Source organism: Caretta caretta, chromosome 2 (assembly GCF_965140235.1).
Source record: "Caretta caretta isolate rCarCar2 chromosome 2, rCarCar1.hap1, whole genome shotgun sequence".
Classification (NCBI taxonomy): Eukaryota; Metazoa; Chordata; order Testudines; family Cheloniidae; genus Caretta; species Caretta caretta.
Window position 1 is genome coordinate 254855824 of NC_134207.1, and position 20670 is coordinate 254876493.

At 44.1% G+C, this 20670-nt stretch overlaps 2 protein-coding genes and 1 long non-coding RNA gene across 15 annotated transcripts in view; 1 reads left to right on the forward strand and 2 right to left on the reverse strand.

The window, feature by feature from the left end:
• KMT2C (lysine methyltransferase 2C) overlaps positions 1-4978 on the forward strand; it is a 328257-nt gene extending 323279 nt beyond the window's left edge. For all 10 annotated transcript variants that reach the window (XM_048837560.2, XM_048837566.2, XM_048837562.2 and 7 more), the window contains 4 exons: positions 727-843; positions 1803-1876; positions 2303-2411; positions 2980-4978. In XM_048837560.2, the coding sequence (XP_048693517.2) occupies positions 727-843; positions 1803-1876; positions 2303-2411; positions 2980-3072 (393 nt within the window). In that variant the 3' untranslated portion in view covers positions 3073-4978. The remainder of the gene's footprint in view (positions 1-726; positions 844-1802; positions 1877-2302; positions 2412-2979) is intronic.
• On the reverse strand, positions 118-15097 carry LOC142071227 (uncharacterized). The gene is made up of 2 exons (XR_012667301.1): positions 14683-15097; positions 118-2091 (listed from the first exon to the last, which is right to left on the reverse strand). It is a non-coding gene; the product is annotated as an uncharacterized LOC142071227 (long non-coding RNA).
• Positions 15098-17320: 2223 nt separating this feature from the next.
• GALNT11 (polypeptide N-acetylgalactosaminyltransferase 11) overlaps positions 17321-20670 on the reverse strand; it is a 96672-nt gene continuing 93322 nt past the window's right edge. For 3 of the 4 annotated variants that reach the window (XM_048837559.2, XM_075125999.1, XM_075126000.1), the window contains exons 11-12: positions 19763-19900; positions 17321-18165 (exon numbers count right to left, since the gene is read on the reverse strand). In XM_048837559.2, the coding sequence (XP_048693516.2) occupies positions 18034-18165; positions 19763-19900 (270 nt within the window). In that variant the 3' untranslated portion in view covers positions 17321-18033. Of the gene's footprint in view, positions 18166-19762; positions 19901-20670 lie in introns of those variants that run through there. The other variant, XR_012667302.1, reaches the window with a different exon arrangement.

The following is a 20670-nucleotide window of genomic DNA, read 5'->3' on the forward strand; positions in this document are numbered from 1 at the left end:
CTCCACTGAACGTGTTGCCAAATCTGTATAACATGCCTTGTATATATTTGCTGTATATTTTAGGTTGGACTGTGGAAGATTATTTAAATGGATAAAACACCATAGCACACATTTAAATTATTTGGTGCTAGAAAGTACTCTTTATTGTTCAAGGAATTCACAATCTCTGCATAAGTCAAATAACTCTAGAGTAAGAAGCCTACTAGCTCAGTTGGCTGCAAGATAAATAATTGCAAAGCATTTTCTCTTATTTTAAAAAAACTAAGAAATTAAATGCAGAAAACTGATTTTGCATCATTAAAGCTGTGTAGTTAAAATCACAACAAATCAGGAGATGAAGAAGTGAAGAAATCACAGAATGTAATTGCTCAGATAGTTCTCTGTTTTAAACTTTAAAAGTATATATTAATTCAGCCATGTTGCTCATATACTCTGCTTTTCCTGTTTTCTGGGTGAATATGTCACTTAATATATCACTGTTTATATTTCCAATTGTATATGTTAAACATATTGAATGTGTATATATGCTGGAGCTAAGGTCGCTGTTTGCATTTGCTGACTTTTTGTGTTTTTTCAACCATGTCACTTTTTATCTTTCATTATGTATCATTTCTGCATGTGTAGATATAGATTTTCTCCAAGCATGGCTTGGGGGCACACCAAAAGAATCAAATGTAAATGTGCATTGATTCTCCAGTTCTAAATCACACAGTATTCCCTTTGTAGGGCCTGGGCTTATATGCTGCTAGAGACATTGAAAAGCACACCATGATCATTGAATATATTGGAACTATCATCCGTAATGAGGTAGCAAACAGGAAGGAGAAGCTTTATGAATCTCAGGTATTGTATATTATTATTATTTACTTACTGTTCCGTTCCGTTCCTTTTCTTTCCTTTCCTTTAAGTATTCATGCAACAGAATGAGATGAGTTGCCAGCATTTTAAGACTTCCAGTCTGAGGAAGCTGAGTCAAAGTACTCTTGTGAATGAATGTTTGAATTCTGGGAGGCAGTGTTGTGTCTAGTGATTGTAGCAGGGGATTGGGAATTGGGTCTCCTGAATTCATAGATTCCAAGGCCAGAGGGACAATTGTGATCTTCCAGCCTGACTTCCTGTATAACACAGACCATAAGAACTAGCAGAAGACCGTTTCAATCCATTGACCTCTCAGTTATAGACTCGGCACACTTTTGCTGTGCCACTCTGCTTTTGATTCTGTTCATCACTCTGCCACAGACTTACTGCATGACCTTGAGATGTTAATATTACCTTAGACCTTTACAGTGCCTTTCATTCCAGGATCTCAGAGTGCTTACCAAATATATTAAACCTCACAAACGCCAGTGAGTCAGGTAATGTACCAATCTTACAGTTGTACAAGCACAGAGAGGTCAGAACCTGCATTTTTAGGGACCACTTTTTAAGTAAGGCTTGACCTCTTTGTGCAATGCTGGGATGTTGTGAGGGACCATTCATTGGTAAAGCACTTTGAGACCTTACATGAAAGGTGCTATACAAATCGTATTAGCATATTATTTGAGGGGGATATTAAAATCACAGGAGGTTGCCTCTCGTGTTTATGGCCCATCCATTCCTCATAGGTAGTGGAGTAAATGATAGTGTCCCACTTTCGCACAGTAAGTGCAATATATGAATCAGTACTTCCTTAGTGAGCCAATGGGCCACGTCTAATTGTGAATCCAGAAAAGTACTTGGAGATGGTCCATGTTGCTGCTTTGTTTTAATCACGATTTTTTTTTGTAAAATCTATAGTTCCTTTTCTCCCTACTCTCTTTCAGAATCGTGGAGTGTACATGTTCCGCATTGACAATGATCATGTCATTGATGCTACATTGACAGGAGGTCCTGCAAGGTGGGTGGCTCTCCAGAGAGCTGTGATCTCATGTTTGGAAATTAGCCATGTTCCCTTGGCTAGCTGTTGGGGAGGAATTCCATTTTGTGCTTTTTTTCAATGGCCTTATTCTTTAAGCTGGTGCATTCAGTCTTCACACTAAGCCACTGAAGCAATGCCATCTTTCTCATTAACTCTTCATAGCCCTGATTAACTGTGCCATGGCAGACATACAGCTGTAGAAAAAGAAATGTAATTTTTTTAACTTTTGACTTTTTTTTTTTTTTTTTACATTTTTCTAGGTAAAGAAACAAGTACAGGGTAATGTAATTTTAGCTGGAAAAATCCGCTCACACTGAAGCTAAAGTCACTCTATAGTTTAGTTTAGATTCGTGTCCAATTACATAGCCTAAAAAAATACATTTTGCAAATCTTTTATTTTTGTAGGTATATTAACCATTCATGTGCACCGAACTGCGTGGCTGAGGTGGTGACTTTTGAGAGAGGACACAAGATTATCATCAGCTCCAACCGGAGAATCCAGAAAGGGGAGGAGGTAGACCTTACTCATTTGCTTTTATTTTGTTGTTCCCTTGAGTTTTATTATTTTCCCTAAATGACTATGTATGTTGTACTATCATTAGCACAGGAAACTTGCTTACTCAGACTTGGGACAGATCCTGGTGTCCAACATTTCCCATCCCCTTCCTCAGTATAAACAATTGAAGTTCCCAAAAGTATATAATGTACTGACTAGTGTAATGTATAGTATAGAACAGGGGTTCTCAAACCTCATTGCACCACGACCCCCTTTTGACAACAAAAATTACTACACAGCCGCAGGAGAGGGGACAGAAGCCTGAGCCTGCCCAAGCCCGGCTGCCCTGGGGCGGGGAGGAAATCCCAAGCCCTGCTGCCCTTGGGCTTCTGCCCTGGAAGGTGGGCTTGGGCTTCAGCCCTGGACCCCAGCATGTCTAAGCCAGCCCTGGCAACCCCATTAAAATGGGGTCCCGACCCACACTTTGAGAACCGCTGGTATAGAATGATAGATACAAGCAAAGATATAGTGAAGAATACAGACCAGACATTTCATAACCACGCTCTTAACATTTGTTTTCTTCCAGCTTTGCTATGACTATAAGTTTGATTTTGAAGATGACCAGCACAAGATCCCATGTCACTGTGGAGCTGTAAACTGCCGAAAATGGATGAACTAGAATGCATTCCTTGCTGTCTTTGAGGGTTGCTTGTCCCTAAGAAGAAGTGACTTACATTTTGATTTTGTCGACAGAAAATTCTTACCTTCCTGGGGAGGGGGGGAAATAAAATCACTTCTGGGAGTTTCAATTTCTATTCAAGTGTAAAACAAGCACCAGAAGCAAGTCGGCAAAATCTGAAGCTGTCTAACTTCCCAGATGCCTGGAGGTTAAACTGAATTACAGAATGGTCCAGCACTTTTGTTTTTTGAGCTCACTACGGAGAAACTGTTTAATTTGGGCAAAGAACCGATGGCTGACCTGCTGGAGGGCAGGTGGGCATATATGAATGTAAGACTGAAATCACCAGCGAAAGGGAGAAGTCCAAAGTGCTGGCCACAGCCTTATTTGATAAAGGGGCAGGCCCTCTAATTAAAGAAAATTTTTAAATAAAAGTAGACACCACTGAACAAGGAATGTACTGAAACGACTTCCTTAGGGATAGAGCTAAGGGAAAAATAACTTGCACTAAAATACATTTAAAATACTTGATTCCATGAGTCAGTTTATTGTAGTTTTTGATTTCTGTAAAATAAGAGAAACTTTTTGTATTTATTATTGAATAAGTGAATGAAGCTATTTTTAAAAAAAAAAAAGTTAGAAGAAAGCCAAGCTGCTGCTGTTACCCGCAGAACTAACAAACCCTGTTACTTTGTACAAAAGTGTAAATATTTTGAGAAAAAAATACAGTATAAAAAAATAGTTATTGACCAAATGCTACCAGACTCTGCAGCAGTTCGGGTGCTTATTATAAAATGTCAATAGGGATGTTACAATATGATCTCATATGTTACTAACCATGCCATTACAATTATTATGGAATAACCAAAATCTCAATTTAAAGAGAGGATTTTTTTTTAAATGTTTAAAGCTGGCTCAACTGTGGTCTATTAGTCTTTTTTTTTTTTTTTTTTTTTTTAAGTAATCTTTAAGCCTGGTAGAAGGCATGTATATTACAACTAGACTTTTATAGACGCTTGGGTAAGTTAGACTGATTTATTTTATTTGTATTATATTGTTGCATCCCTATTTCTTAAGTCAGGTTTTTTTGTGCTTACAATTTGTGATAACTGTGAATAACTGCTAAAACCACCCAAAATAGAGGCTGAACGTGGTTTTTCCTTCAGAAAAAGTAGTCACGATTAGGTGACTGTTCAGCTTACACTAAATCATGTAAACAGAATAGGATCATGTAGTGGGAGCTTAAGTCCAATATGATAGATAGCCTTCTTTAAAAGAAAAAACAAGGAAAAAAATTAGATGTAATTGTGCTTGCAGCTGCAGGACTCTGGCAATAAGGTTTTGGAAAATGTAATTTAAAAATGTGTTTGTATGGATTGTTTTTGTTTACATTTCTTTTAAAAAATAAACACTGTTTTGTGTTTGCTTGTAGAAACTTAATCAGCATTTTGAACCAGGTTAGCTTTTTATTTTGTACTTAAAATTCTGGTACTGACACTTCACAGGTTTAAATATAAAAAAAATGAAGTTTTTTTGTGTGCACAATTAAAGTGGACTGTAAACTGTTGGTATATTCAGTAATACAGTTCTGAACTTGTAATGTATATGGCATGATGTATTTTTATCTTACAGAATAAATCAATTGTATATATTTTTCTCTTGATAAATAGCTGTATGAAATTGTTTCTTGAATATTTTTCTTCTCTTGTACAATATTCCAACATCCTACCAGTATTTGTCCTACAGTTTTTTCTGTTCTGTATAATAGTATCTAATGTTGGCAAAAAAAAAAAGAAAAAAAAAGAAAAAAAATTTTGAAGTATACAGAGTGTTATGGGTTTTGGAATTTGTGAAAACAGATTTAGAAGATCAGCATTTACAAATAAAAATATTTTACATCTATAAATGATGCCTCCGCATTTTCATTTTGGAGTGTCTGTTTTCTGTTTGTTCCAGTGTAACCTCATCTGTTGCTACCACTGAGCACCACCACTCTTCGCGGGCACAGATCCAGCATCCCTCTAAGCCCAGCTGCATCCTGAATTATCTACTACAAAGCCATGCACGGCATCCACAACACCCTCCAGGTCTGGGCCCTTGAAGTTAGGGGTCCTAAGCTTCAGCTCATGGGGCAAAGTATTGCCTCCACCAGAAGCAGAGTTTGCAGGAGGTGCCAAGAGAAGAGCCCGCCATCCTCCACCTAGTCCCCTACTGCCCAGCTGCTTCACATCAAGGCCTCCAGCATCTCTTCACCTTCATTTTACACAAAGAACGGGTCTCCAGGGCCCAAGATTGATTTATTAAGAAGCAGAAGCAAAAAGAATGGGGAAAAGCCTTCCAATGCACCTCGTCTTTCTCAGTGATACAATGGGGCTTCCCCCATGTACCCAGACTTACTGGACGTCAGAGAACTATTGTTCCACCCACATTGTATCATCAGCATTTGGGGTGAGCCCGAGGCCTGGTGGGCGCATGGCAACCAATCAGCCTAGGCTTTCCACCTGGTTCTGGTGAAATGTCCGTGTTGTAGGGCCCGGGGACTTGAGCTGTACTGCCAGCCATTTCTGCCTGCTGTCTTGACATGTGGCAGCTGCCTCTCTTCTGTTCAGCAAAACTCCAAAGTGATGTCTGGTAACTGCTGAAAAGCAGCAGAAGAGCCCCTTTCTGTTGCAGTTTCTCTCAGCACTAATGGTTTAATGCCCCACACCTCTGGAATTCGGAGGCATCCAAGAGGTGCTGTAGGCAGCTTTTACAAGAGCCTCAGGAGGCGAGGTATGCCCTGCTGCTACAAACACCAACCCTCTCTCTCCTAGGGCATGGTGTCGAGGCAGGTGTGTAGGGCCTCAAATCCCACCCAAAACCTCAACCGTGAGAGCCTTGCCCAGGAGCATGAGGATTCCCGTGCAGATGAGAACCCCTCACAGCCTGTTCAGGAGCAGGTCTTGCAAACTCCAGAGACTCCAGGTCCCAGAAAGGTAAAATCAATTGTCCCCTTCACAAAGCAGCATTTTGTACTGTTAATGAGCAAGCAGTGTAAAAATCAGAGTTTAAGTCCCTTTGTCCTTCCCACCTTGGTGGAGTGATAGCTGGGACTTTTCTCCTCACAGAGTCTCTCTCACAGTGTTCCAGCTCCCTGCTCTTTCCCCAGCCTTCAGCTTAGCTGGGTGTGCAGAGAAGCTTGCCACGACTGCGAGGGTCGCTCTCGGGCCGCAGAGTAATGGGCATTGTGCCTGTCTGGCTTTCAGCCCACGGACCTCAGGAAAGGGAGCTCCAATTTCAGGCTGTAGGGAAATGGGAATTGTTTTTATCTGGTTTTCTGCCTATTAATCTTATCTGTGCCAGGGAAAGGGGCTCAGAGACTGATGAGTGGGAAAGGGGTTTTCTCTCCCCTCCCCACACCTCCAGGTAGGCTGGCTCCACTTCAAAGCGCAAGGAGCACTTCGGGAAGTCTGGGACCAGAACAGAGGCAGACGAAGACTCCATTTCTCACACTGGTGCACATCGTGGGATTATAGGGAGGTAAGTTCAGAATGATTCCTGATTTTCTGAGTAAAGCCCGAAGTGGTACAAGGGCCCTCCTAAATTACTGACATGGGTGTAGGGTGACCAGATGTCCCAATATTTAACTTTGTCCCACATCCTGACCGATGTACGATCGGGACACTATTTGTCCGGATATTGTAGGGTTGCTTGCCAGGCGTCCGGTTGGTGCAGGGCTGGCAGACTCCCTATCCGGCTCCACGCAGCTTCCCGGAAGTGGCGCCAGTTCCCTCTGGGTCCTAGGTGCAGAGACCGCCTGGGGGTGGCCTCCACCACGAGCGCCTGCTCTGCAGTTCCTGTTGGCCGGGAACCATGGCCAGTGGGAGCTGCAGCGGCAGCGCCTGTGGGCAAGGCAGAGTGCGCAGCAGCCTGGCTATGCCTCCGCCTAGGACCCAGAGGGAGGTGTCGCCACTTCCGGGCAGACGCCTGAAGTAAGCCCTGCCTGGAGCCCATACCCTCTCCTGAACCCCAGCCCTGAGCCCCCTCCAGCACCTAAACTCTCTCCCAGAGTCAGTACCCCGAACCTCCTCCCACGCCCCCAGCCCCGAGACCCCCTTTGCGGCAGGAGCCAGGGCCATGCGCCCCTGGCTTGTGGCGGGAGCCGGGGCTGTGCACTCCCCAACCAACCCGCGGCTTGTGGTGGAGGCCGGAGCCGGGGCCGTGCATTCCCTGACCTGTGGCTTCCTAGGACTGTGCACCTTCCTCCCCCATGACTCCGGTGGCGACTGTGAGCCTGTGGCTGCCCCTCCCCCACGTGTCCCAATATTTTATTCTTGTGATCTGTTCACCCTACCTGGGTGCTAGCCATCCAGGGCTTGGGGTGTGGGGGTGGGGAGGCAGGCATTCTTTCAGACTTCCAGGGACATCTAGCAGGCTAGTCCCACAATCAAGGTATTTGTACCAGTGCCTCTCCTTGACTGAGGGGTCCACAGACACATGCTGGTACTGCAAACACACCACCACTGATAAAATGTTATATAAAAACATAAAGGAATTTATTAAGTTTTGGGAACCTGAGGCTGGTGCAACTGTGACTCCCCAGTGGGAGACATACAAAGGGCCTTCCTTTCAGAAGATCCCATAGTCCATATAATAGTGAGGACACGCTACACACAAATTTTAAAGTTTCAACTGTAGCCACTTAGCCCTGGTCTACACTAGGACTTTAGGTCGAATTTAGCAGCGTTAAATTGATGTAAACCTGCACCCGTCCACACGATGAAGCCCTTTATTTCGACTTAAAGGGCTCTTAAAATTGATTTCCTTACTCCACCCCTGACAAGTGGATTAGCGCTTAAATCGGCCTTGCCGGCTCCAATCTGGGGTACTGTGGACACAATTCGACGGTATTGGCCTCCGGGAGCTATCCCAGAGTGCTCCATTGTGACTGCGCTGGACAGCACTCTCAACTAAGATGCACGATTGTTTGCCGTTGCTCTGATGCAGGGAGGGGCGACTGAGGACACGGCTTACAGGGTTGGCTTCAGGGAGCTAAAATCAACAAAGGGGGTGGCTTTACATCAAGGAGTATTTCAGGCAGGACTTCACGGAGGCTTCCAATAAGAAATGGTGCACCTAAGTTATTTTTCTTATTGGAACAAGGAGGTTAGCCTGGCCTCTGATTGATACATGGCTAGATTTACCTCGCTGCACCTTCTCTGTGAGTGACTGCAGTGTGATCTAGAGGAATGAGTCCCCTAGACAGGGGAGGGGGGGAAGCAAATGAGTACAAAACAAATCTGGTCTATTTCTTGTTTTGATCCACTCCATCTATCTTTTACATCTTTGGCTGGCAGCAGACGGTGCAGAAGGACTGCATGCCATCCACATCTCATGGCTGCCTGGCAGAAGATGGTACAGTACGACTGCTAGCAATCCGTATCGCCTGCCTGCTCACCATAAGACGGTTCAATAGGACTGACTGCAGGACTAAAGAGAATGACCTGGTCAAGTCACTCCAAATTTAGTCCCTGCGCCCATGTCTGCCCAGGCGCTCCCAGCCGACGTGGCCAGGAGCACCTCGGACATGACGATGACGGCTACCAGTCGTATTGCACCGTCTGCTGCCAGAAGGCAATGGGTTGCTGCTACTGTGTAGCAATGCCGTACCGCATCTGCCAGCACCCAGGAGACATACGCTGACGGTTACCTGAGCGGGCTCCATGCTTGCCGTGGTATGGCGTCTGCACAGGTAACTCAGGAAAAAAGGCGCGAAACAATTGTCTGCCCTTGCTTTCATGGAGGGAGGGAGGGAACGGGGGCCTGACGATATGTACCCAGAACCACCCGCGACAATGTTTTAGCCCCATCAGGCATTGGAATCTCAACCCAGAATTCCAATGGGCAGCGGAGACTGCGGGAACTGTGGGATAGCTACCCACAGTGCAACGCTCCGGAAGTCAACTCTAGCCTCGGTACTGTGGAAGCGCTCCGCCGAGTTAATGCACTTAGAGCATTTTCTGTGGGGACACACACACTCGAATATATAAAACCGATTTCTAAAAAACTGACTTCTATAAGTTCAACCTTATTCCGTAGTGTAGACATACCCCTAGACCAAAAAATTTTCCTACACCTAATCAGGAAAACCATCTAAATAGCAAGCAAATGGCTCATTGCAGGGCGGGGAGCATACCTGGAAGGCAAATTTCCAAAAGCTCACAGAGTACACATCATTTTGGTTCACTTTGACTGTTCTGTCAGAACACAGATATCGGCATGGCCACTCAGGTTCAGACCAATGGTCTATCAAGTCTAGTATCATGTCTATGACAGTAATCAGTAACAGCTGCTTCAGAACATGGTGCAAGAAACCATGTACTGGGCAGTTATGGTACTCACAGGGAATGTTTCCCTCTATTCCCTGTTAGAGGTTTGATTATGATTGAAACATGAGCGTTTACATCCCTTCCAAAACCAGGGAGTAACGAGTTCAAAGCTTCTCTGAGACAATGGAAATAATGTTCTGGGCAGAGAAAAATCTGTGACCTTTCAAGACAGTTTACATAAGGATGAATAACAGAGACTTGGTGGGATAACTCACATGACTGGAGTACTGTCATGGATGGATATAAACTGTTCAGGAAGGACAGGCAGGGCAGAAAAGGTGGGGGAGTTGCACTGTATGTAAGGGAGCAGTATGACTGCTCAGAGCTCAAGTATGAAACTGCAGAAAAACATGAGTGTCTCTGAATTAAGTTTAGAAGTGTGAGCAACAAGGGTGATGTCGTGGTGGGAGTCTGCTATAGACCACCGGACCAGGGGGATGAAGTGGATGAGGCTTTCTTCCGGCAACTCATGGAAATTACTAGATCGCAGGCCCTGGTTCTCATGGGAGACTTCAATCACCCTGATATCTGCTGGGAGAGCAATATAGCAGTGCACAGACAATCCAAGAAGTTCTTGGAAAGGGTAGGGGACAATTTCCTGGTGCAAGTGCTGGAGGAACCAACTAGGGGCAGAGCTCTTCTTGACCTGCTGTTCACAAACCGGGAAGAATTAGCAGGGGAAGCTAAAGTGGATGGGAACCTGGGAGGCAGTGACCATGAGATGGTTGAGTTCAGGATCCTGACACAGGGAAGAAAGGAGAGCAGCAGAATACGGACCCTGGACTTCAGAAAAGCAGACTTTGACAACCTCAGGGAACTGATGGGCAGGATCCCCTGGGAGAATAACATGAAGGGGAAAGGAGTCCAGGAGAGTTGGCTGTATTTTAAAGAATCCTTATTGAGGTTAAAGGGACAAACCATCCCGATGTGTAGAAAGAATAGTAAATATGGCAGGCGACCAGCTTAGCTTAACGGTGATATCCTTGCTGATCTTGAACACAAAAAAGAAGCTTACAAGAAGTGGAAGATTGGACAAATGACCAGGGAAGAGTATAAAAATATTGCTTGGGGATGCAGGAAGGCCAAATCACACCTGGAGTTGCAGCTAGCAAGAGATGTTACGAGTAACAAGAAGGGTTTCTTCAGGTATGTTAGCAACAAGAAGAAAGTCAAGGAAAGTCAAGGCCCCTTACTGAATGATGGAGGCAACCTAGTGACAGAGGATGTGGAAAAAGCTAATGTACTCAATGCTTTTTATGCCTCTGTCTTCACGAACAAGGTCAGCTCTCAGACTACTGCACTGGGCAGCACAGCATGGGGAGGAGGTGACCAGCCCTCTGTGGAGAAAGAAGTGGTTCGGGACTATTTAGAAAAGCTGGAAGAGCACAAGTCCATGGGGCAGGATGCGCTGCATCCGAGAGTGCTAAAGGAGTTGGCGGATGTGATTGCAGAGCCATTGGCCATTATCTTTGAAAACTCATGGCGATCGGGAAAAGTCCCGGACGACTGGAAAAAGGCTAACGTAGTGCCCATCTTTAAAAAAGGGAAGGAGGAGGATCCTGGGAACTACAGGCCAGTCAGCCTCACCTCAGTCCCTGGAAAAATCATGGGAGCAGGTCCTCAAGGAATCAATTCTGAAGCACTTAGAGGAGAGGAAAGTGATCAGGAACAGTCAGCATGGATTCACCAAGGGCAAGTCATGCCTGACAAATCTAATTGCCTTCTATGATGAGATAACTGGCTCTGTGGATGAGGGGAAAGCGGTGGACATGTTGTTCCTTGACTTTAGCAAAGCTTTTTGACACTGTCTCCCACAGTATTCTTGCCAGCAAGTTAAAGAAGTATGGGCTGGATGAATGGACTATAAGATGGATAGAAAATTGGCTAGATTGTCAGGCTCAATGGATAGTGATCAATGGCTCCATGTCTAGTTGGCAGCCGGTATCAAGTGAAGTGCCCCAAGGGTCGGTCCTGGGGCCGGTTTTGTTCAATATCTTCCTTAATGATCTGGAGGATGGTGTGGATTGCACCCTCAGTAAGTTTGCAGATGACACTAAACTGGGAGGAGAGGTAGATACGCTGGAGGGTAGGGATAGGATACAGAGGGACCTAGACAAATTAGAGGATTGGGCCAAAAGAAATCTGATGAGGTTCAACAAGGACAAGTGCAGAGTCCTGCACTTAGGACAGAAGAACCCCATGCACCGCTACAGACTAGGGACCAAATGGCTCGGCAGCAGTTCTGCAGAAAAGGACCTAGGGTTTACAGTGGATGAGAAGCTGGATATGAGTCAACAGTGTGCCCTTGTTGCCAAGAAGGCCAATAGCGTTTTGGGATGTATACGTAGAGGCATTGCCAGCAGATCGAGGGACGTGATCGTTCCCCTCTATTCGACATTGGTGAGGCCTCATCTGGAGTACTGTGTCCAGTTTTGGGCCCCACACTACAAGAAGGATGTGGAAAAATTGGAAGACGTCCAGCAGAGGGCAACAAAAATGATTAGGGGACTGGAACACATGACTTATGAGGAGAGGCTGAGGGAACTGGGATTGTTTGAAGAGAAGTGTAGTTCAGCAGGGATTCTTCATTAGCCTCACTAATGCTTTTTGATATCCAGAAAAAACTCAACCAGGAAATTTCATTTATTGATCTGGTCAAGCTATATTTTGATGAGAGGGGAAACAGAAAGGTCTTTGGGACAGGAACTGTCTCTGTACAGTGGCCATCACAGTGGGGCCCTGGCCTCTAGATGCTACTGTGATACAAATAATAGTGACCATAACATTCTGGTGATCTTGGCTACCCTAGAGTTTCTGGAGTACAGTTGATTGGAGCCCTACAAACAAGCACCATAGAGCAGCAGGTAACAGTCTTCATAGCGTTCGTTTAGCAGGCACATCAGACTCCCCATTTGAGCATCATCAGGTGTCAAGATTAATCAGAATGACAAACCTCTGGCTGGCCTTTTTAGGTGTCATCGCCTCCAAAGTCAGGGTTCAGCATTAGTTTCTCTATCTATACAAAAATGAGACTAATTTTGTTGTGAGAAAAGGTTATTCTTGTAGTTCCTTTCAGTTCAAAACAATGATTTTGTTCTAATCTGCAATACCCCTTTGGAAGCTATGGCATAAAAGGGCATTCCTAGAACTCTACTGATATATTTCATGCACTACAGAGTACATTTGCCACTTGTACCCCGCTAATCTCATTCTATCCATAATGCCAAGGCCATAGGGCCTCAAAGAAGCTGCAGGCAAAATGTTAAAAAAATTCTGCACCAATTGGCATGCTAGGCATCTGGAAAACTATTCGCGAAGAAGTCAATGCTCCCTACAAGGTTCCTAGTGGCATTGTAAGGGAAAAGTGTATGAGCCTCATAGACTTTCAGGCCAGACGGGACCATCATAATTATCTAGTCTGACCTCCTGCAACACTGCAGCCACAGAACCTCACCCACCAACTCCTGTCACAGACCCATAACATCTGGCTGAGTTACTGAAGTTCGCAAATCATGATCTGAGAAACATGTGCAAAGTAGGTTTCTGTTCCTCCACAGAGACATCCATGGGTAGGAAGGTGCTACTGGGTTGGTTCCCAAACAATTCCTTAGATCACAAAGCTCTTGGTCTATACAGGTTAGGTGGTGGGGGATGGTGAGATGGGGTCTATTTTTTTCCTGTCTACTCTGATAATAATTAAATCTCTGCTTATCCTTTCCCTCCCTACTTCTGTGATTTGCTGCTTGCTACTTCCCATCAGTGATGAATGAGGAGAGACGTTGTGCAGCAGAATGAGATGGTTCTTACCTGACAATTTTCTTTTTGTGAGCAGCTTCTCGCCTCATTTAACCCAGCCTGGTAACTGGAACACAATTTGTAACCAATTGAAATGTTTCCTTAAAGGGAGAGTTGGACAAATAATTACTATAACGTTATGTACATATGATATCAAATTGTTGTCTTACTGATAATAATCGGTTGCTGGAGTATTTCCACAGCTTTGAAAGAACTCTTCTGGTTGCCTGAGCTGAAGGGTGGGACTTAGCCCTGGACTCTACAGCACCAACACTGTACTGCTTCCAAATTCCACAGATGGGGGCCAATAGTGATGAATGACGAGAAAAGTTGTTAACAGAAAATTATCAGGTAAGAAATTTCTCATTCCTTATGCAACAGCGGCCATGCTTCGAGGAAAGAGTTGGGTCTGTGAAGGCCACACAAGGAGGCTGGAACTTGGGAGGCAATGAAATAAAGGAAGTGCGGGATGGAGCTGGTGGAGAAAGGGGGAGAAGCATATTTCAAGGAAGGGAAGAAGCTGCCCTCATCGGGCCACCTTTCTTAACCCCTCAAGGCAGCATGAGGTCAAACAGAGAGAGTGAGCAGGCTGAAGAGAAGACTGAGGATCCCCTGTTCCTTTTTCTCCCTGTGTGAGCAACAGTCCCCATGCCAAGCACAAAGACAGGAAGGAAGATGATGTCCCTCCACTGAGATGCTTGCCATCCAAATGGAAGAGGAAGACATGATGTAAAACTTGAAGGAAAAAGCAACAGGGAGAGAGAACTAGGCCTACACGAGAATGGCATGACATACTCCAAAGGAATAAGAGGGAACAGAGCAAAACATGCAAGAGGGACCCACAATCTTCTGATCCTGAGGCAAGGGAGTTACCAGCTGAGCAAGGCTGACAGTTGGAAAATGTTTTGTGGCACACCTGGAAGCTAGGCATAACTAGGGACAGCCAGCAAACCTGACAGCTGAATAACCCCTATCTTTAAGCACCTCTGAGGTATGGATAAACAGGTATTTTCAGTGCTTATGGGATCAAGACTTAGCATTGTTTAAAAGTCCCTCAATAATGGTGATATAACTCTAAAGCCTGGATTCTCTCCTAGAGTCTTCTGCTTTAGCAGAGCAGATGCGGAGAAGAGTCTCCATTTGGGAAAGCGATGAGTGCTGTGGTTCTCTGCCTGCTAACCATCCATTGTATGGCAGAAGAAGCCAGTTGTGCCACAAGAAGCCAGTTGTGCCACAATCAGCTTAACTGGGGAGACTAGCATTGTGTTGTGCAGCTCAAGTTAGAGGAAGGGGAAGCAGCTGAAGGATGATGCAATTGAGGGAAGTTAGCTGGGAAGAGAGACAGAAAAGATGGTCGTGTGGAATCACAAAATGGACTTGGAGTTAGGAGAGCTGGATTTAATTCCCAACTTTGCCACAGATTCCCTGCATGTCCTTGCACACTAACCTCTCTCTGCCTCAGTTCCTCATCTGTAAAATGGGGTTAATGCTTCCTTTTCCCACCTCTTCATCTGTCTGGTCTGTTTAGATTGTAAGCTCTTTGGGATAGGGACTCTCTCATTGCGTGTTTGCACATCTGGGCCGATTTCAGTTGGAGACTCTAGACAAAGAAGAGGGGAAATGAGTGTCTTGGAAGGAGAAAAATGGAATCCTCTCTACATGGCTAAAACCGACATTGTAACAGGCACTAACCGCTGTAGCGCTGACTGAGCTCGGAACAGGCAACAACCACGTTTAAAGAGGATGAACCCCTGGGGAGGCAAAGAGGAAAAGACTGACTTTTCCTTTTAACCGTTGCAGTATGGGGCACTGGTTTTCCAGCCAAGCTTCCTGCATGCAGCCATCAGGTATGTTTGAGACCCTCCAGGTTTAATTGGAGAATCCGATGAGCTCATCCAGAAAAAGAACACCTAGGGTGTGGGGGTGTCAAACGATTAAAAAAATCAGTCACAATTAATCACCGTTTTCATTGCACTGTTAAACAATTATAAGAATAGCTATTTACATTTATTATAAATATTTTTAGATGTTTTTCTACATTTTCAAAATATATTTATTTCAATTACAACGCAGAATACAAAGTTCACAGTGCTCACTTTTATATCATTATTTTTATTGCAAATATTTGCCCCTTAAAAAAAGATAAAAGTGCAATTTACACATCGAAGTATGAAGGGACACATGAACGTACAGCATATTTGGCATGTAAATACCTTGCAATGCCGGCTACAACAGTGCCATGCAAATGCCTGTTCTCACTTTTAGGTAACTAAGAAGTGGGCAGCATTATCTCCTGCAAATGTAAACAAACTTGTTTGTCTGAGCGATTGGCTGAACAAGAAGTAGGACTGAGTGGACTTTTAGGATCTAAAGTTTTTGAGTGCAGTTATGTTAAAAAAAAAAAAAAAAATCTGCATTTGTAAATTGCACTTTCACGATAAAGAGATTGCACTACAGTACTTGTATGAGGTGAATTGAAAAATACTATCTCTTTTGTTTCTTTTTTATAGTGCGAATATTTGTAATAAAAAATAAGATAAAGTGAGCACTGTAGACTTTGTATTCTGTGTTGTAATTGAAATCAATATATTTGAAAATGTAGAAAAACATCCAAAAATATGTACAATAAATTTTAATTGGTATTTCATTATTTAAAAGTGCAATTAAAACTGCAATTAATCGCAATTAATTTTTTTTTTAGTTAATCACTTGAGTTCACTGCAATTAATTGAAAGCCCTAGTAGTCACATGCTGCTCCTCACCTCTCTGGGATTTTGTGAATTACAAAATTAGGGCCAGTTCCTGAGAGATGCTGAGCACTTGCAATGCCTGTAACTTCAGTGGGAGCTGCTGGTGCTGTGCATCTCCCAAGCATTGACTTTCACCCCATTGGCTTTGTGTGGCATTTCTTCCTCCTCAGCGCTGCAAGTGCCAATTAACTCCACTTCATATATGTCCTAGTATCAATAGGTTCTTGTAGTGCTAACATTAGTTTAATTTAACCCCTTCGTTTCTGCATTTTCTTCCAGACACGAAAGGGTGGGAAGAGACTGTGGTGGTGGGGGGAAAGAGGCACTTGGACGGCGTGATATGAAACCGGTACAGAAGTGCTTGAACAAAGGGTCGAGAGCTTGTGGAAGGATGGAGAAGGCTACTGGCCAGCTGGCATAGTTTCAGCAACAGTGCCAACTCCCAACTGGTGCGAGAAGAGGTGGTGGGAACATGGAGAGGAGAAGAGGGCAGAAGGAGGAACTGCAGAGGAGGAAGAAAATCCCTACCCTTCTCAATGAGTCCCTGTAGGTCATCCAAACTAAGAGGTTAATGTCAACAGCTTTAAAAGGCCCAAGAATTATGGCAGTGAGTGAATGAGACTAGCAGGAGGAGAGGAGACTAGAAAGAACCTGATTTTTTCCATATGTATTTTGACAGGTTTCAGAGTAACAGCTGTGTTAGTCTGTATTGGCAAAAGGAAAAGGAGGACTTGTGGCACTTTAGAGACTAACCAATTTATCTGAGCATAAGCTTTCGTGAGCTACAGCTCACTTCATTGGATGCATATGTATTTTGGTTACTTCTGATGGACAAGAGTTGGGAAAATGGATCAGGAGGGAGAAACTTTCCCAAATGATTTCAGGGAATACCAAGCTACCGCCAAGCGTTTACGCAGGCACCTTTCTCTCATGTGCAGGTGAAGTGCTAGTCTGCTACCAAACATCACCCCTGCCTAGGCTTCACAGGGCATGTCTGAGGACCCACAGGCACTACTGACCAAAATCTCAAGAGCGCACGGGGCACCCATCTCCTGATGTGCCATAGGGATGCTATTCTTAGAAGAATGCAACTTTTTTTCCCATCTTCTTCATCTAAAATGTGAGGTGCATTACTCCCAGAATTCCACACCAATCACTGCAGCTAAAGACCAAACTGTAGGACACTAAAATGTCTTCATAAGCATCTTTACAAAAAAAAGTCTGTTTAAACACACTTCAAACAAATGTATCCAAATTATCAGACCCACATTGGCTTGCACTGGTCTCTTGCATGCTGTACTTCTGAATCTAAAGGCAACAGACCAAACAACCATAATGATTAAAAAAAAAATTTTAATACTTTATTTTAAATGCAGATACCATCATGAGTCATCAAAATAAAATTTGTAATAGTAACTTTGTTTTAAATACTGTATGACAAATGGCCACTGAAAATTTGACTATGTGAAATGGGTTAAAATTGTAAATTAACCAAACTAAAATTAAATATTACAAATGACAATTTTCAGAAAGAGAAGAGGAAATTAAAATATTTTCCAGATGAGCTAAAGTAATTCAGCCATTAAAATAGACTAAAAATGTAAATTAGCATGATGCTGCCCATGAAACAGTCAGGAAAGAGAACTTCCTTCCTTTCTGTCTTTTGTCATTTAAAAAGGTCCACTGAGTTAAAATATTACCACAAAATTCAAATTATACTGTTCTGATTATTTCCTCTTATTTAAACAATAACGATTCATTAATCCAGGATAATCCAAGGAAATGCTGATAAATTGCACTTCTCCAGGTGTCAATATTGTGCAGTTAGGCTGCTGTCACTACTCCTGCATTTGAATGATCCCATCCTCTCCTTCCAAACACACAGGTGGTCATGGCAGAATATTTAAATAACAGAATCCTTAAAATAGTCCATGTCAGGGACAGCAGCTAAGGGCTCCTTCCATGCCCTCCAGAAGGACTTAGAAACCAATGGCCAAGGAGGAGTCCGATCTCTGCTAATTGCCTCTCTGTGCTGCCTTCTCTCAGATTCAGCTTTCCAGATGCCATTGCTGAGGAAGGGAGCCATCACAAATAGCCATGGTTACATATCCTTTGTGGCTAAGTGGATCAACAACCTTCATGCACTGCCCCACTGAGACCTGGTAGAGTCGATTGTTCTTCTGGAGATAAAATAAAAGAGGAAATACAAAAAAAATTGGCTTTGCTTCATCCTTAAACTGAAAATGAGTGCCAAAGTCAGTGGGCCATTCACTAAATGCACTAAAGCAATGCACATTTCAGATGGTCTTCACTTCGACCCAGTCTACTCTACACCTATAACCAAGGCAATACACCTGTCCCCGACCCAATGAGTTAAAAGTTGTAGAGTATATCCCAACAACTAGGTGTAAACCCTGGAGAGAAGATTTTAGCCCAGTTACAGAGACCCAGTCAGGTTATATCTATACTATGGTTTGTAAAAATGTTGGACAACACATGGAATGGGGTCTCATCATTCAGTGGACACATAACCTTACACAGTGACACAGCATTAAAGAATACCCAAATCTGGCACTCACATACCCAGGCACAACTCTCAGTGGGGGTTCTGTGTGCATGCACCAGACACACCAGCATTGGCACTAATGTTCAGGAGTGAGAGGGGATGAGCTACTCACAGCTAGTAGATCCCATCACAAGGGAGAGAGTCTCCAAGCTAGTTCGCTGCCCACTATTGTGTGAAATAGACCGTGCCAACCCCCTTTTACTTCACCTTCCAAGGCCCACGCTGACCCTTGTCTGGGGAGACCTGGGGGCAGCTCCGGCTGGAGTTGGTCACCTGGAGGCCCTCTTTCCTTCTCAGAAAAGGCCCAAGCACCCCGCTATCAATCCATCAGCACGGGAGTTTACCTGCTCCCATGAGCGATGGGGAGTTCTGCTGGTGCTCTACTCCCATTGTTTTAATGCTTACATTAAAGTGACAATTTACTGCTGCCACTGCATCCAGGCTAGTCAGTGGGGAAGGCTTTGGGTTAACACTGAGGAGGAGCAGCCTTGACACAGATGTGAAAATCGACTCAGCAGCTGCTTTGTGAAGTCGACCATTTAAAAGCAACATGAGAAACAAGTGCAGGTGACAATTTTAGTTTGCCTGGTTGAACGTGTGCTTCTACTCCGTGAAGTGACTGTAAAAATAGCACTTTCTTACTCCTCGGATCTTCTCCCTGTGCATGTCCAGGGTCAGACCTGCCTATGCCATTGACAAATGTTTTTACTGTTTCTTACTCCTGTTAGTCCTGCAGAGCCAACACAGCTGAGACAGTGTGACCTGGGTTCTAGTCCTCCCTGGGCACCACAGAATTGATGACTAAATTACAGTTACACCTGTGCAGCCTCATTGATGGGAATGAATGTAATCTGGCCTGACAAACATTTATTACAGCTGATGATGTATGGAAAGGAAAAGAACTCAGCTTGATTCAGAGTCCAGATTGTGAAGCCTTATCTACATTTGAGCGACAGCCTCTAGGATATGCTGCACACAAATTAAATTGTGACTTGCAGCCATGCAATTTACCCTATTATAGATTCATAGATATTTAGGTCAGAAGGGACCATTATGATCATCTAGTCTGACCTCCTGCACAACGGAGCACGTTTGATACAGAAACCACATTCCTGGCCTCCCATAATGCCATTTTCACAGTCACTTTCTAGGGTAGCCCTGCACCTTAAACACAGGGATGGGTATGAGAACTTCCCATGCAAACCACTCACCCCAAACGTCCACTGCTGTGACCCTCCAGATCCGTGGCATTTCATGAGACGAGGTGGATCTGATGAGCGAGTTTCTGACACGTCCAAGCAGAGAAGATTATTCAAAATCAGCTCATGGTCTTCATTATAAATCCATATCTGGAAAAGGAAATAGAAAAAGTGTTTGCATAGGATCGGTGAGGAATTCAGTGTCCTTGAATTGTTTAAATCCTCTGATTATCCATGAACCAGGGGAGATTGGAATTTTCAGAGACACTTCCTGACCCTACCTTGTATTTTCATCTTTCCTCCCGTCCTGTCTTTGTGTCCCCCTGCTCCTTGATCTCCTCTCCTAACTCCAGCTCCCTGTCTTTTCCTCAGGTCACACCTTTCTCTGTTTAACCCCTTCCTAGAAGCGTCCCCTGGGGAAGTCACATGAACTAGGGCTCTGTGTAGATTTGTCCACTGAGGACAAATCAGAGAGGCAGCTGGGCTCTGAGAATCTGCCCTTTGCCCTCTGAGATCTCCATGCATTTAACTTCAAGACAATGTGGTAAGATTATAGCCACTCCAGGCTCTCTGACCCATCAGGTCATGGATCCAGGAAGCAAAAACCTAAATTTTCTTAGCGGAGGAAGATACATCAGGCATAAAGGGATAGCTGGGGGATTCTGAAGCTACATGAGTCTAGAATACAGTGTGGAAGGCTGGGAAAGCAGCAGCAGGTGCCCCATTAATACTGCCTCAGTACTTAAGGACCATTTAATTTGCTGAGACTGACTAGAGCCCTGGTCCAGCCAAGGTCTTAAAGCGTATACTTAACTCTGACCAGGAGCAGCGCCATGGAAGTCCCGGGGTGGGGAATCAAATAAAGCAGCATAAAATCTGAGTGGGGTCACTAGTCCCCAGAGTGACCCTGGAGAGCCACA